This window comes from Camarhynchus parvulus, chromosome 14, assembly GCF_901933205.1.
Source record: "Camarhynchus parvulus chromosome 14, STF_HiC, whole genome shotgun sequence".
Taxonomy (NCBI): Eukaryota; Metazoa; Chordata; class Aves; order Passeriformes; family Thraupidae; genus Camarhynchus; species Camarhynchus parvulus.
Genome location: NC_044584.1, coordinates 15,772,985 through 15,788,771, shown reverse-complemented (window position 1 = coordinate 15,788,771; position 15,787 = coordinate 15,772,985). Strand labels below are relative to the sequence as shown.

The following is a 15,787-nucleotide window of genomic DNA, read 5'->3' as shown; positions in this document are numbered from 1 at the left end:
GAAGAATCAACTGGGTTCATCTTGACGTGCTGCTAGATTTAAATGTGCTCGCAGGAGCTAATGTAATTGTTAGGTGCAAATGTAATTTTTCAATGGAAACTTTAACTTCAGAAGAAAAATGTGTTAATTCTAAATAAGCTGTATCTCACATGCTTGAAAAAGGTGGTTTCTCCCACTTTTAAAGCTTCTATATCCTTGCCCTATTCTCTAGTGTGGACTGAGATGCTTAATGAACTCAAACAACTCTGATGACATCTGCTGTGCTGGTTACCAGTATGAGCCCAGCAGATACCAGATTTGTATAGGTGGCATTTTCTGCTTTAGGAGTCAGTAAAAATCCTTGCTGTGTTTTGGCTCTGCTGTTCTGTGTGAGGGGAGCTGGCAGGGGATTGGTACCTGGCATGAGCAGCTCCTACACGTTCTTCATGCAGAGGAGAGAGAACAGGGAGCAGCTGAGGATGGGGCAAGCCTGGATGGTGCTCCTGGTGCACTTGAAGAGCCTTTGGCCCTAAATGGCTTTTGCAGGAAGGTGGAAATAGTCTTTGGAAGACAAATGCAGCAGCTGTGCTGGGGAGGGCGGGGGAGATGTGCAGGACAGCTTTCTCTGCCTATCAGTATTTCCTTTAATGCCAGATCACCACGGGCAATGCTAATCAACAGCAGCTCACCTTCTCTTTCAAAGCATCTGTGCTGCTGGTGGCTGGTAATCCTTTTTTAGAGACAATAATCTAAAGTTGCTGTGGATGAGGGAAATTATCAGGAGACTGGGAAACCAATTTGTCCTTTCAGTTTTGGGGTTTCTTGTACCAGAAAACCTTTGAGAAACCTTAAAGAGAAAATGGTAAGCATGTGGACAATGGGAAAGGTGGTCAGAAATGGGAGATTTGAACTTAAAAGATTCAAATATGACATAGCATAAGCTCTGAAGAGGGTGCCAAAGTGGTACCTGAATTATTTATGGTCTGAGAGACAGGAAAGTTAGGCCAGTGTAGGAAGGAAGCAGAAATTATTTGAAGTTCATTGGTGTTGTGCAGCATTTGGAAGAACTGTTGTTGGTGGTATTTTGAACTAGATACAGGCATTAAGAAGAATTAATTATTTGGCAGAAAGATGGTCTAAATAGATTACTTCTGTCAGAATCTGATTAGAGCATACATCATTGATTGGCTGATGACTGCATTGCAGGGATCTGCCTTTTCCAGGCATTGTGGCCCCAGGGAAGTTGCTGAAGTCTTTTTTTCTTTTCTTTTTTTTTTCCCACCTTGTACTTAGGCATCTGCTTTTGCCTGAGGAAGTATTTTGGTCATTGTCTAATGTGCCGTTTACATCTTATATGCAGGTGGAATCAAAACTCTGATCTTTCTTGCACCATTTTCATTTTTCTGGTTCTTCCTGAATGTGTAGTCCACTTTTCAGGCATACTTCTAGTTTTATTTCTATATCTGTGCATCTGTACTGTACAGCAGTCTCCATTTCCTTCCCATTTAAATAACTTCTTAGCAAACCTTCAATGAAACTGCTATTAGAGCACTCCTGTCAGTACTTCAGTTCTGTGCTAAAACATGAGATTTTGGTATTAGATTGCTGGGCCTGAAATACATATGAATTTTGTGACCACCTACTCCTATCCTGCCTTGCTTAACCTATGCTTTTCACCTTTAAAAGCAGCTTTTCATTAATAAAACCTACCTTTTGCAAAATTCTGCACAGTTTAAACAAATAAGATTGTGCATTTTATTTGTGTATATACATTTTACATCTAAAGCTAGTGTTCAAGTGTTTTTCTTGCTCATTCTTCCTCTCTCATTGCTGAAATCAATTTTTAGTTTCAGAAAATCCATTACAATTTTTAATGAAAGAAACCAAAGCCAACTATGCCTTGGGATCAGCTAAAGTAGCATACCCTCTATGAGCACACTGAAAATGGCTCAACATGTCATTTTATATTTTCCTAACAGCATTATAATTTTCTAGAATGCAATGGAAATGAAAGCTGTGTAGTTGTTTAAAATAGATGATGTCCCCTTTTGCACCCACACACAGAGTGAATTTTTTTGCAGGGAGGAGGAGCCCTGCAGCAGTGGGTGCTGGCACCACCAGGGACACCAGAGAGGTGCTTGATGTGCATGTCCATTCTGGCTTTGTCCTCCCAGAAGTGTTTAGGTCCATGTTTGACCTTAATCATGCTGAGGTGAAGCAGAACTCTCAGCTTTACCAATACTCTTCTGGCTCCTTCTCTCAGTCCTCAGCACTCTTAGTGGTCAAATTTCATTTATTCAACACATTCCAGAATGTGGATGACCAGGACATCAGAACAGGAATGACCATGGACACTAACTAACGGCCAACTGCAAAACTCAAGTGAAATTTCCTTTTTGTGTGGCTGGGAGGGAGAGGCAATGTGTTGAGCTGATGTAGAGGCGTTGGCAGAAGCTCTGAGCCTGGCACAGGGCAGAGACGCGAGTAAAGCTCTGTTGTGCCTCTGTGGTTTTGATGCACAGAGGTTTGTGAGACCTTAGGTAGCTGGTGCACACATGGGACATCACCTCAGAGCCCATCCACCAGGGCAGAGCTTGCATCTGGATTGCTCCACACCTAGACATTTAGAAGCATGTTGTTGTAGTGAGGCAAGCAAAGCGCCCTTGCATTAAAACAGGTAATTATGGTTTGTTTCCAACGTTTGTTTTTTGTGTATTGCTATCTGCACTGTAGGAAATAGCAAAGCTTCTCAGACATTTGATGTTTGTGTTATTCTGGAATGCTTATAGTGCTTGCAAAGGGCTGGAAGTGTCCTCCTGGAAGCTGCTGAGTTCACACTACCACTGCTATTTGCATCATATTCTGTTGTAAGCCACCCTTTTTTGTTGCTGTGGATTTGTAAGGCTGTTCTAGACCCTCACTAGACAAGACCAAAATACTTTAAAAAAAAACAAACCAAACTTGGAAAAATATGTTCAGCCTAAATTTATTTATAGCTAGGTTTTTCTGGATTTTTAGAGTGTCAGGATTGTCCTTAGCTTAGTCTCTTCCTCCTACTGTTTTCTTCCATATTCACAGATTGCTTTGCTGGGATAAACAAATCAAATTTAGGTTTCTGTTGCAACAGAGTTGTTCCATTCCACTGAACACAAAAAGGAATTTATCTACAATGGTTGTATTTGAATTTGACCTTTTTTATTTTTTTCTATTTAATGTGGATGAAGAGAACTGTATTCTGTTGGAAGTACCTCTAAGAAATCAAGAAATAATTAAGAATGAAAATTAAGAAATACTGATAATTTTCCTTTTCCTATTTGCATCTCACTAGCATCTCAAATTCTTTAAACAGATGCAAGGAGATCTTGCTTTTCTTCCTCCTGAGTTTAGCTCTGAAGTTTCTGTCATTAGGAGGAGCATGATCTTGCATTTTGTGTTATTGAATTTTGATTAATGCAGCCCATAAGATTTAGCTGTTCTTTCTATGTAATATCCTTATCCTTTCCAGTTTTGACAGTACCTTCCAACTTTGTGTCATCAGGAAATTTCATCAGCAGGTTGCCTTGTGCCAAAACAATTAAAGAAAATGTTCAAAAAAATCTGTCCCAAAATAGATCACAGAAAAGCTTCCCTTGAGCCTGCGCTTTCCTGTGCAAATCTTCCTCCTCAGGTTTTCTAACATCTTATCAAATATATACATGCTGAAACAAAAAAACCTGCCAGGTATTTTACAGAGCAATTTAACAGTCTGTATTTATGTCAGTTGTCCCACTGGAGTCATTTGAGTAAAGCTTGCAGAATCCATTTTATAATCTCCATTCCTGGGTGAAAGAAATCTGCTTTCTTTTCAAATGCAGCTTACTCTGCTGGATTAAAATAATAAGCAATAGTTAAAATGAACTTTTTTTTTTTTAGAAATTAAGTATTTTTAAGAAGTGAGTTGTGACTGCAACTTGCTTTCTCATATATACCTTCTGTTTACGTATTTCTCTGTGAAAGTTAGTGACTGGTTTTGTATTGGAATTAATGACAATCTTTTGAAAAAAAAAATCTATGATGTGTCAGCTTGCTTAGTAATTAAACTGCAGAGTTTCTCTTCCTCGGTAAGATAAGACCAAGAAATAGGATTTATAGCTAAGCATGGTCAGATAAGCAGCGAGACCAGCATCATCCCCAGCAGCAAAGTGAAGCAGCTCTGAAACAGGAGATGGAGTGGGGTAAACATCACTCCATCATGTGACAATTGCTGGCCTCACTGGCAGCTCCTGCGGGGAGCATCACCGAGGGTCACAATTCCACATCTAAAGTTAGCAGTGGGGTAAGGCTGGCACTGGGGAGGGCCAGCAGGCAGCTGCTCAGGGAGATTTCCAAATCCTGCAGCACGGCCGCCCTGATACACGAGAATCAATTACTGCAAACCTTCCACGATGGTCAAAATGTGGCATTAAATAATTGAGTATCACATCAAATCGTGTCTGCAATTAGTTATCTGGAAAAGTAATTATGCAACAAAATCAAGTAGCTGAAATTAGTGGTGTGAAGCACCCTGATAATTCGAAGACTGTAGGAGATTTTTTTTTCATTTCACTTGTAACATGGAGTTGTAAGTACCTAACTAATTCTTTATTGAAATAAAAAAGTCTTGCTCAATTGTAATTCTTGTCATTAGTTACATCTGCAATAGAAGATACATAGCACATAAAACAGGTGTTAATGACTAAGTTGGTTTTGTTTAAAGTAAAAACGAGCTGTGGAATAGAATGTCTTGCAAGAAGTACATTTAAAGTCAAATCTGTTTTGATTTAGGGAGGAAACCAGCCTAAATTTCTGTCCTTTGTCTCTTACACCAGTAGTGTGAGTTGATTTGGAGAATAGAGTTGAAATACCCTAATGGGAAAATGTGTTCTTTTAAAATAGTTATGTTCAATTTAACAACATAGATGTTGTGAAAGGTTAGAAAAGCCATTAAAATATAATTTACACTAATAGAAGTCGTTAGCTTGCATTAGCTCACTTATTCAAAACAAACAAGAAAAATATAATGAATCAAACCAGACTATATATCCAGTATAACAGACTGAAGTGTAAACGCTCACATGAACATTGTTTAACAGCTTATAAATCCAGGGAAATGTCTAATTATGCAATCATGATAAACCTGATTATTTTGAAAATGGCTTCTGATAGTAACTGTTGTCATGTGTGTGCCATAACTGATAGGAAAATTATTTCTAATCGGTAGATCTGTACAGAATTTGATCGCGATGTGTTTAGTACTTAAAAATCTGAACTGATAAAGAGTAGTTGGCTAGTCATGTTACTTAAGCTGCTCCCAAAATAGCACCTTCCTTTTTGGGTAGAGTTAGGTTTGCAGCTGTTGTCTCTATCTGTTGTCTCTGAAGAAAATTTTAACATTAAGTGTTGCTGACGTCAATTTTTTTCTTTTTTTTACAGCTGATGTGGGCTTTGCCCCTGACAGAAGTTATTTGGTTCTAGCTCTGAGTTTGGAAGAAGTTGGTATATAGATTTTCCCCTAACTTTCAATTGATGTGTTTAGCTTTAGTGGGAGTAATACTATCACTTAAACCATGTTGTCGTCTCAAGGAGTTTTGCTACATCCCTATGGAGTGCCAATGATTCTGCCTGCAGCACCATACTTCGCTGGACTTGTTCAGGTAATGCAAGGCCGCTTCCAACAAGCAACTTAACTCTAGTGCACTTAGAGCAATAATTGGAATTTTTATGGTTGAGAAAGCAAACACTTTTAATACAGGCAAAAGCTCTCATGTAGTCATTGAGAAGACAGTAGGAAATCAAAAAGATGGATCACCCTAATCTGTGTATTGACATCTCTCATGGCTGAATAAATGGTCTAGTTGAGCTATATTTGCTTGTATTGATTTGTCTGCTGTTTAACATTCATGCCTTTGCTTCACGAGGTTGACCACAGGGCAGAGGATTTGCTATCCATTCTAGGTTTCTGAGGGAGTCAGCATTCCCACGGCAGGTCAGAAGACAAAGTAACTTACCATGATGTGTTTAGGTTAAGTGTTTTAGCACAGCAAATAGGAATAGTGTTAAATATGCATTAATTCATATGTTACGCGTCCCAGGGAATGAAAAAGGGGTTGTGGTTTTGTGTGTATTGAAATATATCACCTGCAAAGAATATTTATACACATCCTATTAATTCCTTTGAGCCCTCAAATGTAAGATCTTGCTGCAGGGCAAGAGTTCTGTATATTTAGTAGTCAGCTGGCAGCTACCAGGTTGTTGTTGTCATGTTTGCTTTTGCCATTATTTTATTTTGATCAAAAAGTGGTGCTACTGAAGTGTCTGCTGTTAGACTTGGGATTCTGAACACATCGTGCCGATGCTAATTAAGCAATAAGTATCCTATTGTTTACAGTATTAGAAGACATCAAGAAAAGTCAACATTTCTAAATTCTGATAGAATTGTACGATGTAAGTGGCAGCTGTTGGATATTCTGCATTGACAGGGTCAAGACACAAATGTGTGTTAGGGCATTTCTGTGCTGTGCTAGGGATAAGCGAAATTAACCATGAGGGAAAGGGAAACCTTCATTGTGCTCCTTTTCTCCAGCACTGTGCTGACATACAGGGGCCATCACAGCATGAAACAGGTGGGTTTCCATATAGGTCCCTCCAGTAATAGAAGACTGTGGGTTGTGTTCTTTACTTCAGGCTTAATATCAGACACATATGTCTAAAATAGAAATATAGCATTGCACAGTGGCCGTTAATCAGGTATTGGGAATCTCTGTCTGGTGGGACGTGTGAGCTGAGGCTGCTTTTCATGCAGTGAGACACATCCAGCAGGCCTTCATATCCATTAGAACTTGGGGGTGAAGGTCGGACTCTGGAGCGCAGTCAGACCCTCTGCCATCCTGTCCAATAAATAATTACAAGCAAATCGTGCCTTTCACTCTATGCTGATTGATGTTGAAATTGCTTTTGAAAGTTCTCATAAGTTCCTGTTATAGATTAAGTGCCGGTGTAGGAAAAATAACTGCACCCAACTGAAATGGGTGAATGTAATCAGGTTTAATGGACTCGAGAGCTTGTTGGGAATTAAATAACTATTGATTTGTTGGAAAGTTGCTGTCATTACAAAATGCCACTCTGGACGCATTATCCAAGCAGTTAGATTAGAAGAAAGGGCCCTTTGAAAATTTGGGATGCCTTATTTCAATCTTTTTCCTCTTTATTCTCTCCTTAGAAGGATATATCCAGGCCTTTGTTACTCTTTTATCATGGATCTGAAATAGTCAAGAACTGCTGAAATAAAAAAAAATAGGTATTGGAGATGCAGTTGAACAGTGTTCTTTGTATGAATGCTTCTCTAGTTTCTTGTCTTCCCTCTCCCTGATGCCAAACCTGAAAATGGCATTTTGGAAATCAAGCACCCATCTGAGTTATTGTCCTAATGAGTGAATTGCAGCATTAAATGGTTTGAGCAATTTGTCCCCCAAGATTTTACCTGCACTTACAGTATCTCTGGTCAGCTTATGACACCAGAATGCTCATTGTTTTTCTCTTAAAGTAAATCTAAGTATCTAAAATAAATAATACAACGGACATTTGATAGGAATATTTATATCATCCTCTTCCAAGCAGTAATTACGTAACATTCTGAACTTTAATGGAAATTTTCTTCAGAAATATGCCTTTATAAACTGATTATGTAAATGTTTGGGGTTTTTTTTCCAGGTTGCAGGTTGAGAACCACAACCCTGAATTATTTTTGAATGTGAGGCAGTTTTAACATTTTATAGGCTTATAAGATGCCAGTTTATTTATTTGCATGGATTTCTGCAGAAAGTGGGTGTACCTGTGATCAGGGATTCCCCATGATTTCCAACTGGGTTTATTCCAAGGCTGTGTATGAAAGCAGTGCCAAGAGATTTGGGGGCTGTTTGGGGAGGTTTTTTTTGTGTTTTGTGTTGCACAGTTGAGCCAGAGAAATCTCTGTGGGGCAAGGTTTGTCTTCAGAGGTCCTGCACCTTCGTGTGCTGTTTATGATTTTACTTAATGCTGTGGATGAGCAGCTGCTCCAGCCTCTCCTAAATCCATCAGTAAACCCTGCCCTGCATCCCCTGCTTGCTTCTGTCACACCCTCTTGTTAGGGAGCAGTGGAATGTGTGAATACCAAAAAGAAGGGGTGGATTCTGTGGGTACAACTCTGAACATGTCTTACATGAGCAGCCATGTGCATTTTCCTAATTGCATGTATTCTATTGAGGAGATTTGTGCTGTTTTCACTGAAATGATGTGTTTGAGTGAGATGATGGAAAGTGAAATGCTTTTGTTCTTGGAGAGACACAAGGTCCAGGGTTACAGAATGTTGATGTGTATCAAATTCCATTAAATATACATGCAAACTTATTTTCCAGTAATATAAATATACCTTAAACTTACTAGAATGATAGTCTATGACTTAGTAATGCATCTTAAAATGAGAAAATATCTTTTGCTTCTTCCTTCTCCTGGGTAAAGCTATTTGAGGAAAAAAAAAAAAGATCACATGAAAGTACAAATAATGCATAAATAGCTTCATGCCTCCTGTGGGTGGGGAGATATTTTCTGCCTTGGCAGAAGAAGCCCACTGGTGGCTTCAGGGCTGTCACAGGACCCAGGCAGGGACTGCAGCACAGCCACTGTGTGTGCTGAGGGCAGCCAGGCCCACCTTGTGTCCAAAGCGCCCTGCTGCTCCTCCTGGCAAGGGAAATGAAAGAAATGCCATCTAGGATTAAGTGTCAATCCAGTGAGAGGTTTCTTCTCCTGCCCTTGGTCCCCATCCCAGTTGAGTCATTTGATTCCCAAGGGGGAGCCCGTATGTCCGGATGGGAGCACTCGGGGGTGCTGATGGCAGAGCTCCCCCTGCCCTGGCCAGGCTGTGCAGGGAGGATGAGAGTGCTCCTGTTCCCTCTCACAGTTCCTGGAATAGATGTGAAACCAAGCTCCACTCATCATTAAATTACAAAGCTTTAAGGCTGCGCTGTCCACAAAGCAGAGAATACTCTTATTTTTTTAGTAATATCTAAGAGATCACATCAACTCCATCCTCTAAATATAAAATGTTTGCAGTTACTCTGGTTACTTGGAATGCTAGATTTATGATAAAATATTTTGAAAGCACACATGCAATATATGACATTTTAATAATGGATGCTAAATTATTTAGTATGTGGCTGAGTTAGGTAACTCCATTGCCGCTTAGCAGAGAAAGAGGAGTTCATAGGCATTATTATAAAAGTTATTAAAGTTGAAATTGTTAAGACTTTTCAGTAAACTGCTGCAAGGCTATGGAAAGAGAGTTAAATTTCATAGAAAGGTGTAACTTTTATATGTAAGATTATAAAAATGAGGTTATTTATGAATATTTTTAACTATATGAGTATTTTTTAAAATATGTTTTTATTTTGACATAGTGACCAGAAAAGTTCTAAGAGTTCTGAGGATTTAAGCTTGTGTTCATTGTTAAAAAGGTAATTTCTAAAAACAAAGCTAAAATATTTTTTCTTTGCTTTTATTTGCTAACTTATTTATGTAGTGATAAAGGGGAGAGTTGGAGAAGAAAAATAGAAAATAGGCTGGTGATTAAATAATTCAATGTATTGGGAACTACTGTACTTTTAAGTACATCAACTTTAAGCTTAGATTATTCTGAAGATACTTTGATTTTTTTTTTTTTCTGTGTATCTGATTTTCCATAACTGGTTAACCAGTGTGCTTGACTGACAACTGAAAAAGTGGTAATCTGGAGACTGTTCCATTTTATTTTAGGGCTGAGAGAATTGCCTAGAATATGCTGTGAAAAGTAGTGGTGCAGACTTCATCACGGTGCCATCACTTTACCCATCTGGAAAATCCTTGTTTTAGTGCTGTTTTTGGGAAGTGCTAGCACTGGGTACATTCTGAATTCTTGTAGGTGTTAGTGTGTTAGGCTACCTGCAAAATCACACTGGGATACTGGCAATCCAGTCTTGGGGAATGCTATGGATTTGTTGTGTCACCTTACATGAAAAAGGCTTTTGTAATTGGGGAGGTTTTATTTGAATAATACATTTGAAATAGCAATGAGGAGAGGCTTGAGTTCTTCCAGTGTTGCCTGCAGTGGTGGATGGTTGTTTCTGTTGGTTTTACATTATGATCTAGTGGAAAGCAGAGCATAATTTCTGTTTACATTGGCTGAATTGCCTCTTTGAAATGCAGTAAGGAGATGATTTAGCTTAAATGCAGATTTACTCTGGCTTGATTGTGTTGTTCTGCCTCTCCTGTTCCTAGTACTGTACTCTCAGTGCTTTGTGAGTGGAGGTTGAATTTGTTCTACTATTGCAATCCTGTTCATCTGAGTGTGCATCTTGTCTTGCTTTTGAGAGACCATATCTATCATTTCTTCTCTCAGTCTGAGAGTTGCAAAGTTTTTCTCCCTTTTGTATCAAAAGTGCTTTTAGCACATGTGAAGTGATGGTGTTAGTGATGAATATGATTTTTGTTGTTCTGATAGCTGAACATTTTTGTAAACAATCCTTAAAAGTCTGGAAATCCTAGAATCGTAGAACTGTTTCTTGGAAAAGACCTTTAGGATTATCAAGTCTGACTGTTAACCCAACACTGCCAAGTCCAACATTAATCCACGTCCTTAAGTGCTTATCTATGCTTAATTTTTAATTTCCCCTTTTCAAATACCTCTAGGGATGATGACTCAACCATTTCCCTGGGCAGCCTGTTCCAGTGCTTGACAGCCCCTTTCTAACATCCAATTTAAATCTCCCCTGGTACAACTTGAAGCCATTTCCTCTTGTTCTGTTGCCTGGGAGCAGAGCCCGACCCCCACCTGGCTACAACCTCTTGCCAAGAAGTTGCAGAGAATGAGAAGGTTCCCCCTGGGCCTCCTGTTCTCCAGGCTGAGCCACTGCTGATTCTCCAGGCCCTTCCCCAGCTCCATTCCCTGCCCTGGACATACTCCAGCCCCTCCGTGTCCTTCATGGCATGAGGAGCCCAAAAGTGACCCCAGGATTTGAGGTGTGGCCTCAGCTGTGGCACAGGGGGTCAGTCACTGTCCTGGTGCTGCTGGTCACACTGTGGCTGATCCAAGCCAGGTGTCATGGCTGGGTCATGTTCAGCACCCCCAGGGCCTTTCCTGCTGCAGGAGCTTCTGGTGGCCAAAGGGCAGCACCCAGCCTTGGTGGCCACAGAGGATTTGGCCACTCTGGCCACTGCTCTGGGCCCAGCCAGCCTGGCCAGGGCCCTCTGCAGAGCCTTCCTGCCCTCCAGCAGGGCCTTGGTGTCATCCCCAACCTTCCTGAGGGATGTTCAATCCCCTTCCAGAGCATGGATAAAGCCGTTGGACAGAGCTCATGCTGGTCCTGTGTGGTGGTGTTCACAGGGGTCCCAGGATAAGGGAAGAGATGAGAATCTTGACTCCATGTTTCAGAAAGCTGATTTATTTTTTTATGATATATATTATATTAAAAGAAAATTATATACTAAAACTGTACTAAAAGAAAAGAGAAAGGAGACATCAGAAGGCTAGCAAGGAAAGGAATGATAATAAAATCTTGTGACTGCTCACAGCAACGACACAGGTGGCTGTCATTGGTCATCAAGTAAAAACAATTTCACATGCTGGGTAAGGTAAACAGTTCTCCAAATCACATTCCAAAGCAGCAAAAATTGGAGAAGCTGAAGCTTCTCAGCTTCTCAGAAGAAAAGATCCTAACAAAAGGATTTTTTATAAGATATGTCTGTGACAATACTGGGCCCTGGAGAATCTTGCTGGTGCCCTGGCCCAGCTGGGGCAGCTCCACCGCCCACCCTCAGCCTGACCATCACCCAGGTTTCACACAGAGAACATTGCACCCATCCAAGCCACAACCAGCCAAATCTGTGGGAAATGCTGTTGGGCAGACACAGCCACAGCCTTGCCTTCATCCACTGAGCAGGTCACCTTGGGGGGACATCAGGCCAGTCAAGCAGGACCTGCCTTTTTAAACCCATGGTGGCCAGGCCTGATGGCTTCGTTGTCCTCTCTGTGCCTTTTGATGGCACTCAAGGTGATCTCCTCCATACAATTTTGGATTAAATTGGTTTTCCTTTTAATCCATGGATCAAGCCAGTAAGCATTGTTGGTGAAACCTGTCTGCTGCTCAGGAGGCTGCAGACAGCTGGAAAGTATTTGGTTATTGCTATTGCAAAAGTTTGTTCTCTCAGCTTGCCCTTAATTCTTGCTAATAAGTGCAGATATCATCAAATACCTGCTGAGTGAACCCTCAGGGGCAAGAGGGAGGGTAATGACATGGAATGTCTTCCCCATTGACCAAAAAGACAATTGTAACAAGAAAAATAGCTTATCTAAATAGTTTTAGCTGAGAAACAAGTGGTTATTCTGCCCTGCCACCTGCATAATTTTTTCTCACTGGCCTTTATTTTGGAAATCAATGGGTGACATAATTCCAATGGCCAAGACAATGCTGCATTATCTCTTTGACCTCTTATTCTGTCAGCTCAGTCAATGCTCTGTTATAGTCAGGGCTTTTTTCACCTGGTAGATTAAATGTGACACTCAACAGGCAGATTTTATTTTTCCTTTTCCACTTTTGCATGTGATATCAGTATTAGTGAGTTTTAGACATGATGATCTATATTTATGGTCACTAGCTAGTGTGTTGGATAATACACTGCAATGAAGTGTTTTAGTATGGCAAAAACTGGGTAAATCTGGGCCTTTCTGACTGCAGGGGGTTTTAAGGGGAATAAATACAAGAATATTTGAGTTTGTAAGAAAAAAATTATTTCTAGACATGAAATAGCTATCATTAGGTTAAATTCTGTTTATTTTTTTATCCCCTAAGTAAGACAAAGCTTTAAAGATTTGGATTCTCTGTGAAAGCCAATTGTTTGACTTGGCTCCCCCAGCTAGAAGCCAGCAAGCTGATACTGCTGTTTCCAAGGATCTGGAATTTCAGCTGATTTTTTTTTTCTCTTTTCTGACTCATGCATAATCATCAGTAATAAAACTTCTGATGGCCAAATTATGACAGGAGATACAGCTTTGAAGTTCTTTTGCTTTCAGTAGAATGATTCACAAGTGATATAAAAATATGCTTGTACATCTAAATATAGAACAGTCATTTTAATGGAGTTTGCTTGAATATTTCACCTATTTACCCTCTGGTAAGTTATCTTGTGTTACATGAGCTAATGTTAGAAACCCAGTTCAGATACATCTTTTGGCTTGTCTGCTTGCTTGCTTTTTTTAACTGAGGTGTGCAGGTAACTGTTTCCTCAGACCTGGTTTCAAAGAGGGTGTTGTAAAAACATATGAAATGTCTATTTCAGTAGATCAGGTTGTGCAAAAAATACAGTGAGGGTGTAGTTATTTCAAGTATAAATACTTTCACCTGGACTCACTGGAAATTGCATTGCTCTATCGCAACCTAAGAGTGGTGAAACCACACCTGACAAATATTTGACAGTCAGATTTCACAGATAATTTGGAAATAAATGTTGGGGGCTTTTTTAGTGGAGTGACAGGCCTTTTGATGGCACTAGATATATATAATTTGAAATTGACCTAGGTAAATTTTCTGTGTCAGGCTTTCTCCCTGTCTTTCACAACACTCAGGTTATTGTGGATTAGGGTAAATTCTGATATCTTGGTTCCTTTTCTTTCTCCACCTGCATGAGCTAGAGAGCTTGTAGAATGACTTAATCTTCCAATTCTGATGGGTTTAATAAATCAGTAAAGAATGTAATTTAATTTTTAAAATCTACATATTGTTTTGTTGCTGACCAAGCTGAGGAAAAAATAAAAGTCTCTTACCTTTATATTCAGGAGTCAGAATGGTTCATGCTCTCATTTTAGTTGAGGCCTTGAACTAAATAAAACATGGTGCATTTCAAAGAATGTTGGTCACCAAGGAAAAGCTAATCAGACTTTGATAAGTATCCTTCTGTAAAAGCAACTTAAGATAAAGCTAAAATTACTGAAAGCACTGAACTGATCTGAACTCTACTACTTTATTATTGTCTTATTTTTAATTCCAAGAGTGTAAAATTATTATTTATGCTTATAATTTCAATGCTTTTTCATCTTATAGAGCTGGAGGTACAGTTTTGTCGTGTCTCCATCCTCACTTTGCCATATTATTGCAAAGCATGCAGTGCCCTCCCTTTTGCTAATTAGTAGCAATTAAAAGTCATGGAGGAGCAAATGGCAGGTTGTCCATATATTGGTTTGTTATGAGATGTGTCTGTGACACTTTGCTTTCTCTGTACCATTTGAATGTATAGCAGATTCAGTAAAATGCGTCTCCAGACATGTAAGCTTCAAAACATCCAACCCAGGCAAAAAAGTGCTGCCAAAATGCAGATCCAAGGGTTTCTCTGTAAATTACCAGCAGCTGTGCAGGTACACATCAGCTGTCCTTATTTTTACTGCCAGTGGTGCTGAACATGAGCGTGTTTCAAACACTTTGAGAACAAATCATATTGACACTTGAAACCAAGAACGAGGGAAAAAGGGCATTTCCAAACATTTTACTTCCATTCTAGAGAAAACCTTACAATTATGTTAAAACAGAACCTAAACATGGGTGAGTGTTCCAAAGAGAATAATAAGAACAGGTTTAAACAAAAAAAAACCAGTCAGGCTTTTTAAAAGCTATAACCCTGTAGTTTGTTAAAAGCAAGATGACATTTAGTTGAGAAATAAAAGGTGACTGTAGGTGAGGGAAAGCACATCTTCCTGCATTTGTGAATGATCCTGGAGATAATAACAGAGAATGAATCATTCTTTCTGTCCTCCTAGCCTCAGTGTGGTGCTGACTGAAGTGAACTGGCAAACCTGAGCAGTCCTTTGCTACTCCCTGGAGATAACTTTGCTCTGTCAGGGCAGCTCAGGGGATTGAGCTCAGCTGGATGCTGAGCAGGGTCTGCACCATGGGACCTGCTTCAGATTTGCGAGAGCAAGTGTGAAGGTTTGTCCTCTGTGCCAAGTGGTTCCTTATTCTCCAAGTGTTGGATACGTGTACAGGATTTGTGTTGATGTTCTTTTTGGGAGATTTGGCTTAGTGCTTGACCACCTTTTTTGTGCAAAAAGGTTCTAGAGATGTGTTTTTAATATTTTGATAAATACAGAATAGCTTTTTAAAATGAAATAAGCTCAGTTTTGCTGGATTTTCTATCTCTTTGACTTAGAATTGTACTGAAAAATGATATATGAATACATTTTTTTAATTAATTTACATCTTGATGACAGTTGAGGTAAAGAAAGAAAGTAAACCTCTACAACTGTATTTCAATGCTTAGTTAGAATGAAAATACTTTTGTTTCAGTTACTAAAAAAGCAAAACAAAAAAACACCAAAACATGAAGACTGTTTAGAGCCTTCAAGAACCACCAGGATGGAAGAGAATTCTGATTTTTTGTATACAAAAAACAGAAAAGGCAAATTGTTAAGAAAGCCGTGAGAGTTGTTAACAGAATCTCAACAAAATTTGATTCTATAGGGGCTGAGCCATACTTGAAAAGGTCTGGTCCCCTCAGTATCTTGAATAATTGATATTTTGTTATGCACTTGTAGCAACTAATTACTACGGAGTGGTTTTAAAGTTTGTGGTACCTGGAAAGTGTCTGCTCAGGTCCTATAGAGGGCATGGGTTCACTGTTTGATCTTCATTCCAAGGAAGGTTCCCTTTTCCACCTTGTCCTGAGACAGAAGCAGCAGAATGAGCAATCAAACGTGTTCTGTTGTGACAAGTCACGCAAGAGTCTGCTCTGAGGT

The 15,787-nt window shown here is 39.6% G+C and overlaps 1 protein-coding gene across 11 annotated transcripts in view; it reads left to right on the top strand.

Annotated features, from left to right (window-relative positions):
- Positions 1–15,787, top strand: part of RBFOX1 (RNA binding fox-1 homolog 1) — an 815,431-nt gene that overhangs the window by 566,772 nt on the left and 232,872 nt on the right. For 2 of the 11 annotated variants that reach the window (XM_030957845.1, XM_030957846.1), the window contains one exon: positions 5,431–5,651. The exons of 6 other annotated variants lie outside the window; for them this stretch is intronic. In XM_030957845.1, coding sequence (XP_030813705.1) covers positions 5,565–5,651 — 87 coding nt within the window. In that variant the 5' untranslated portion in view covers positions 5,431–5,564. Of the gene's footprint in view, positions 1–3,988; positions 5,652–15,787 lie in introns of those variants that run through there. 3 more of the 11 variants (XM_030957855.1, XM_030957850.1, XM_030957853.1) reach the window with 2 other exon arrangements.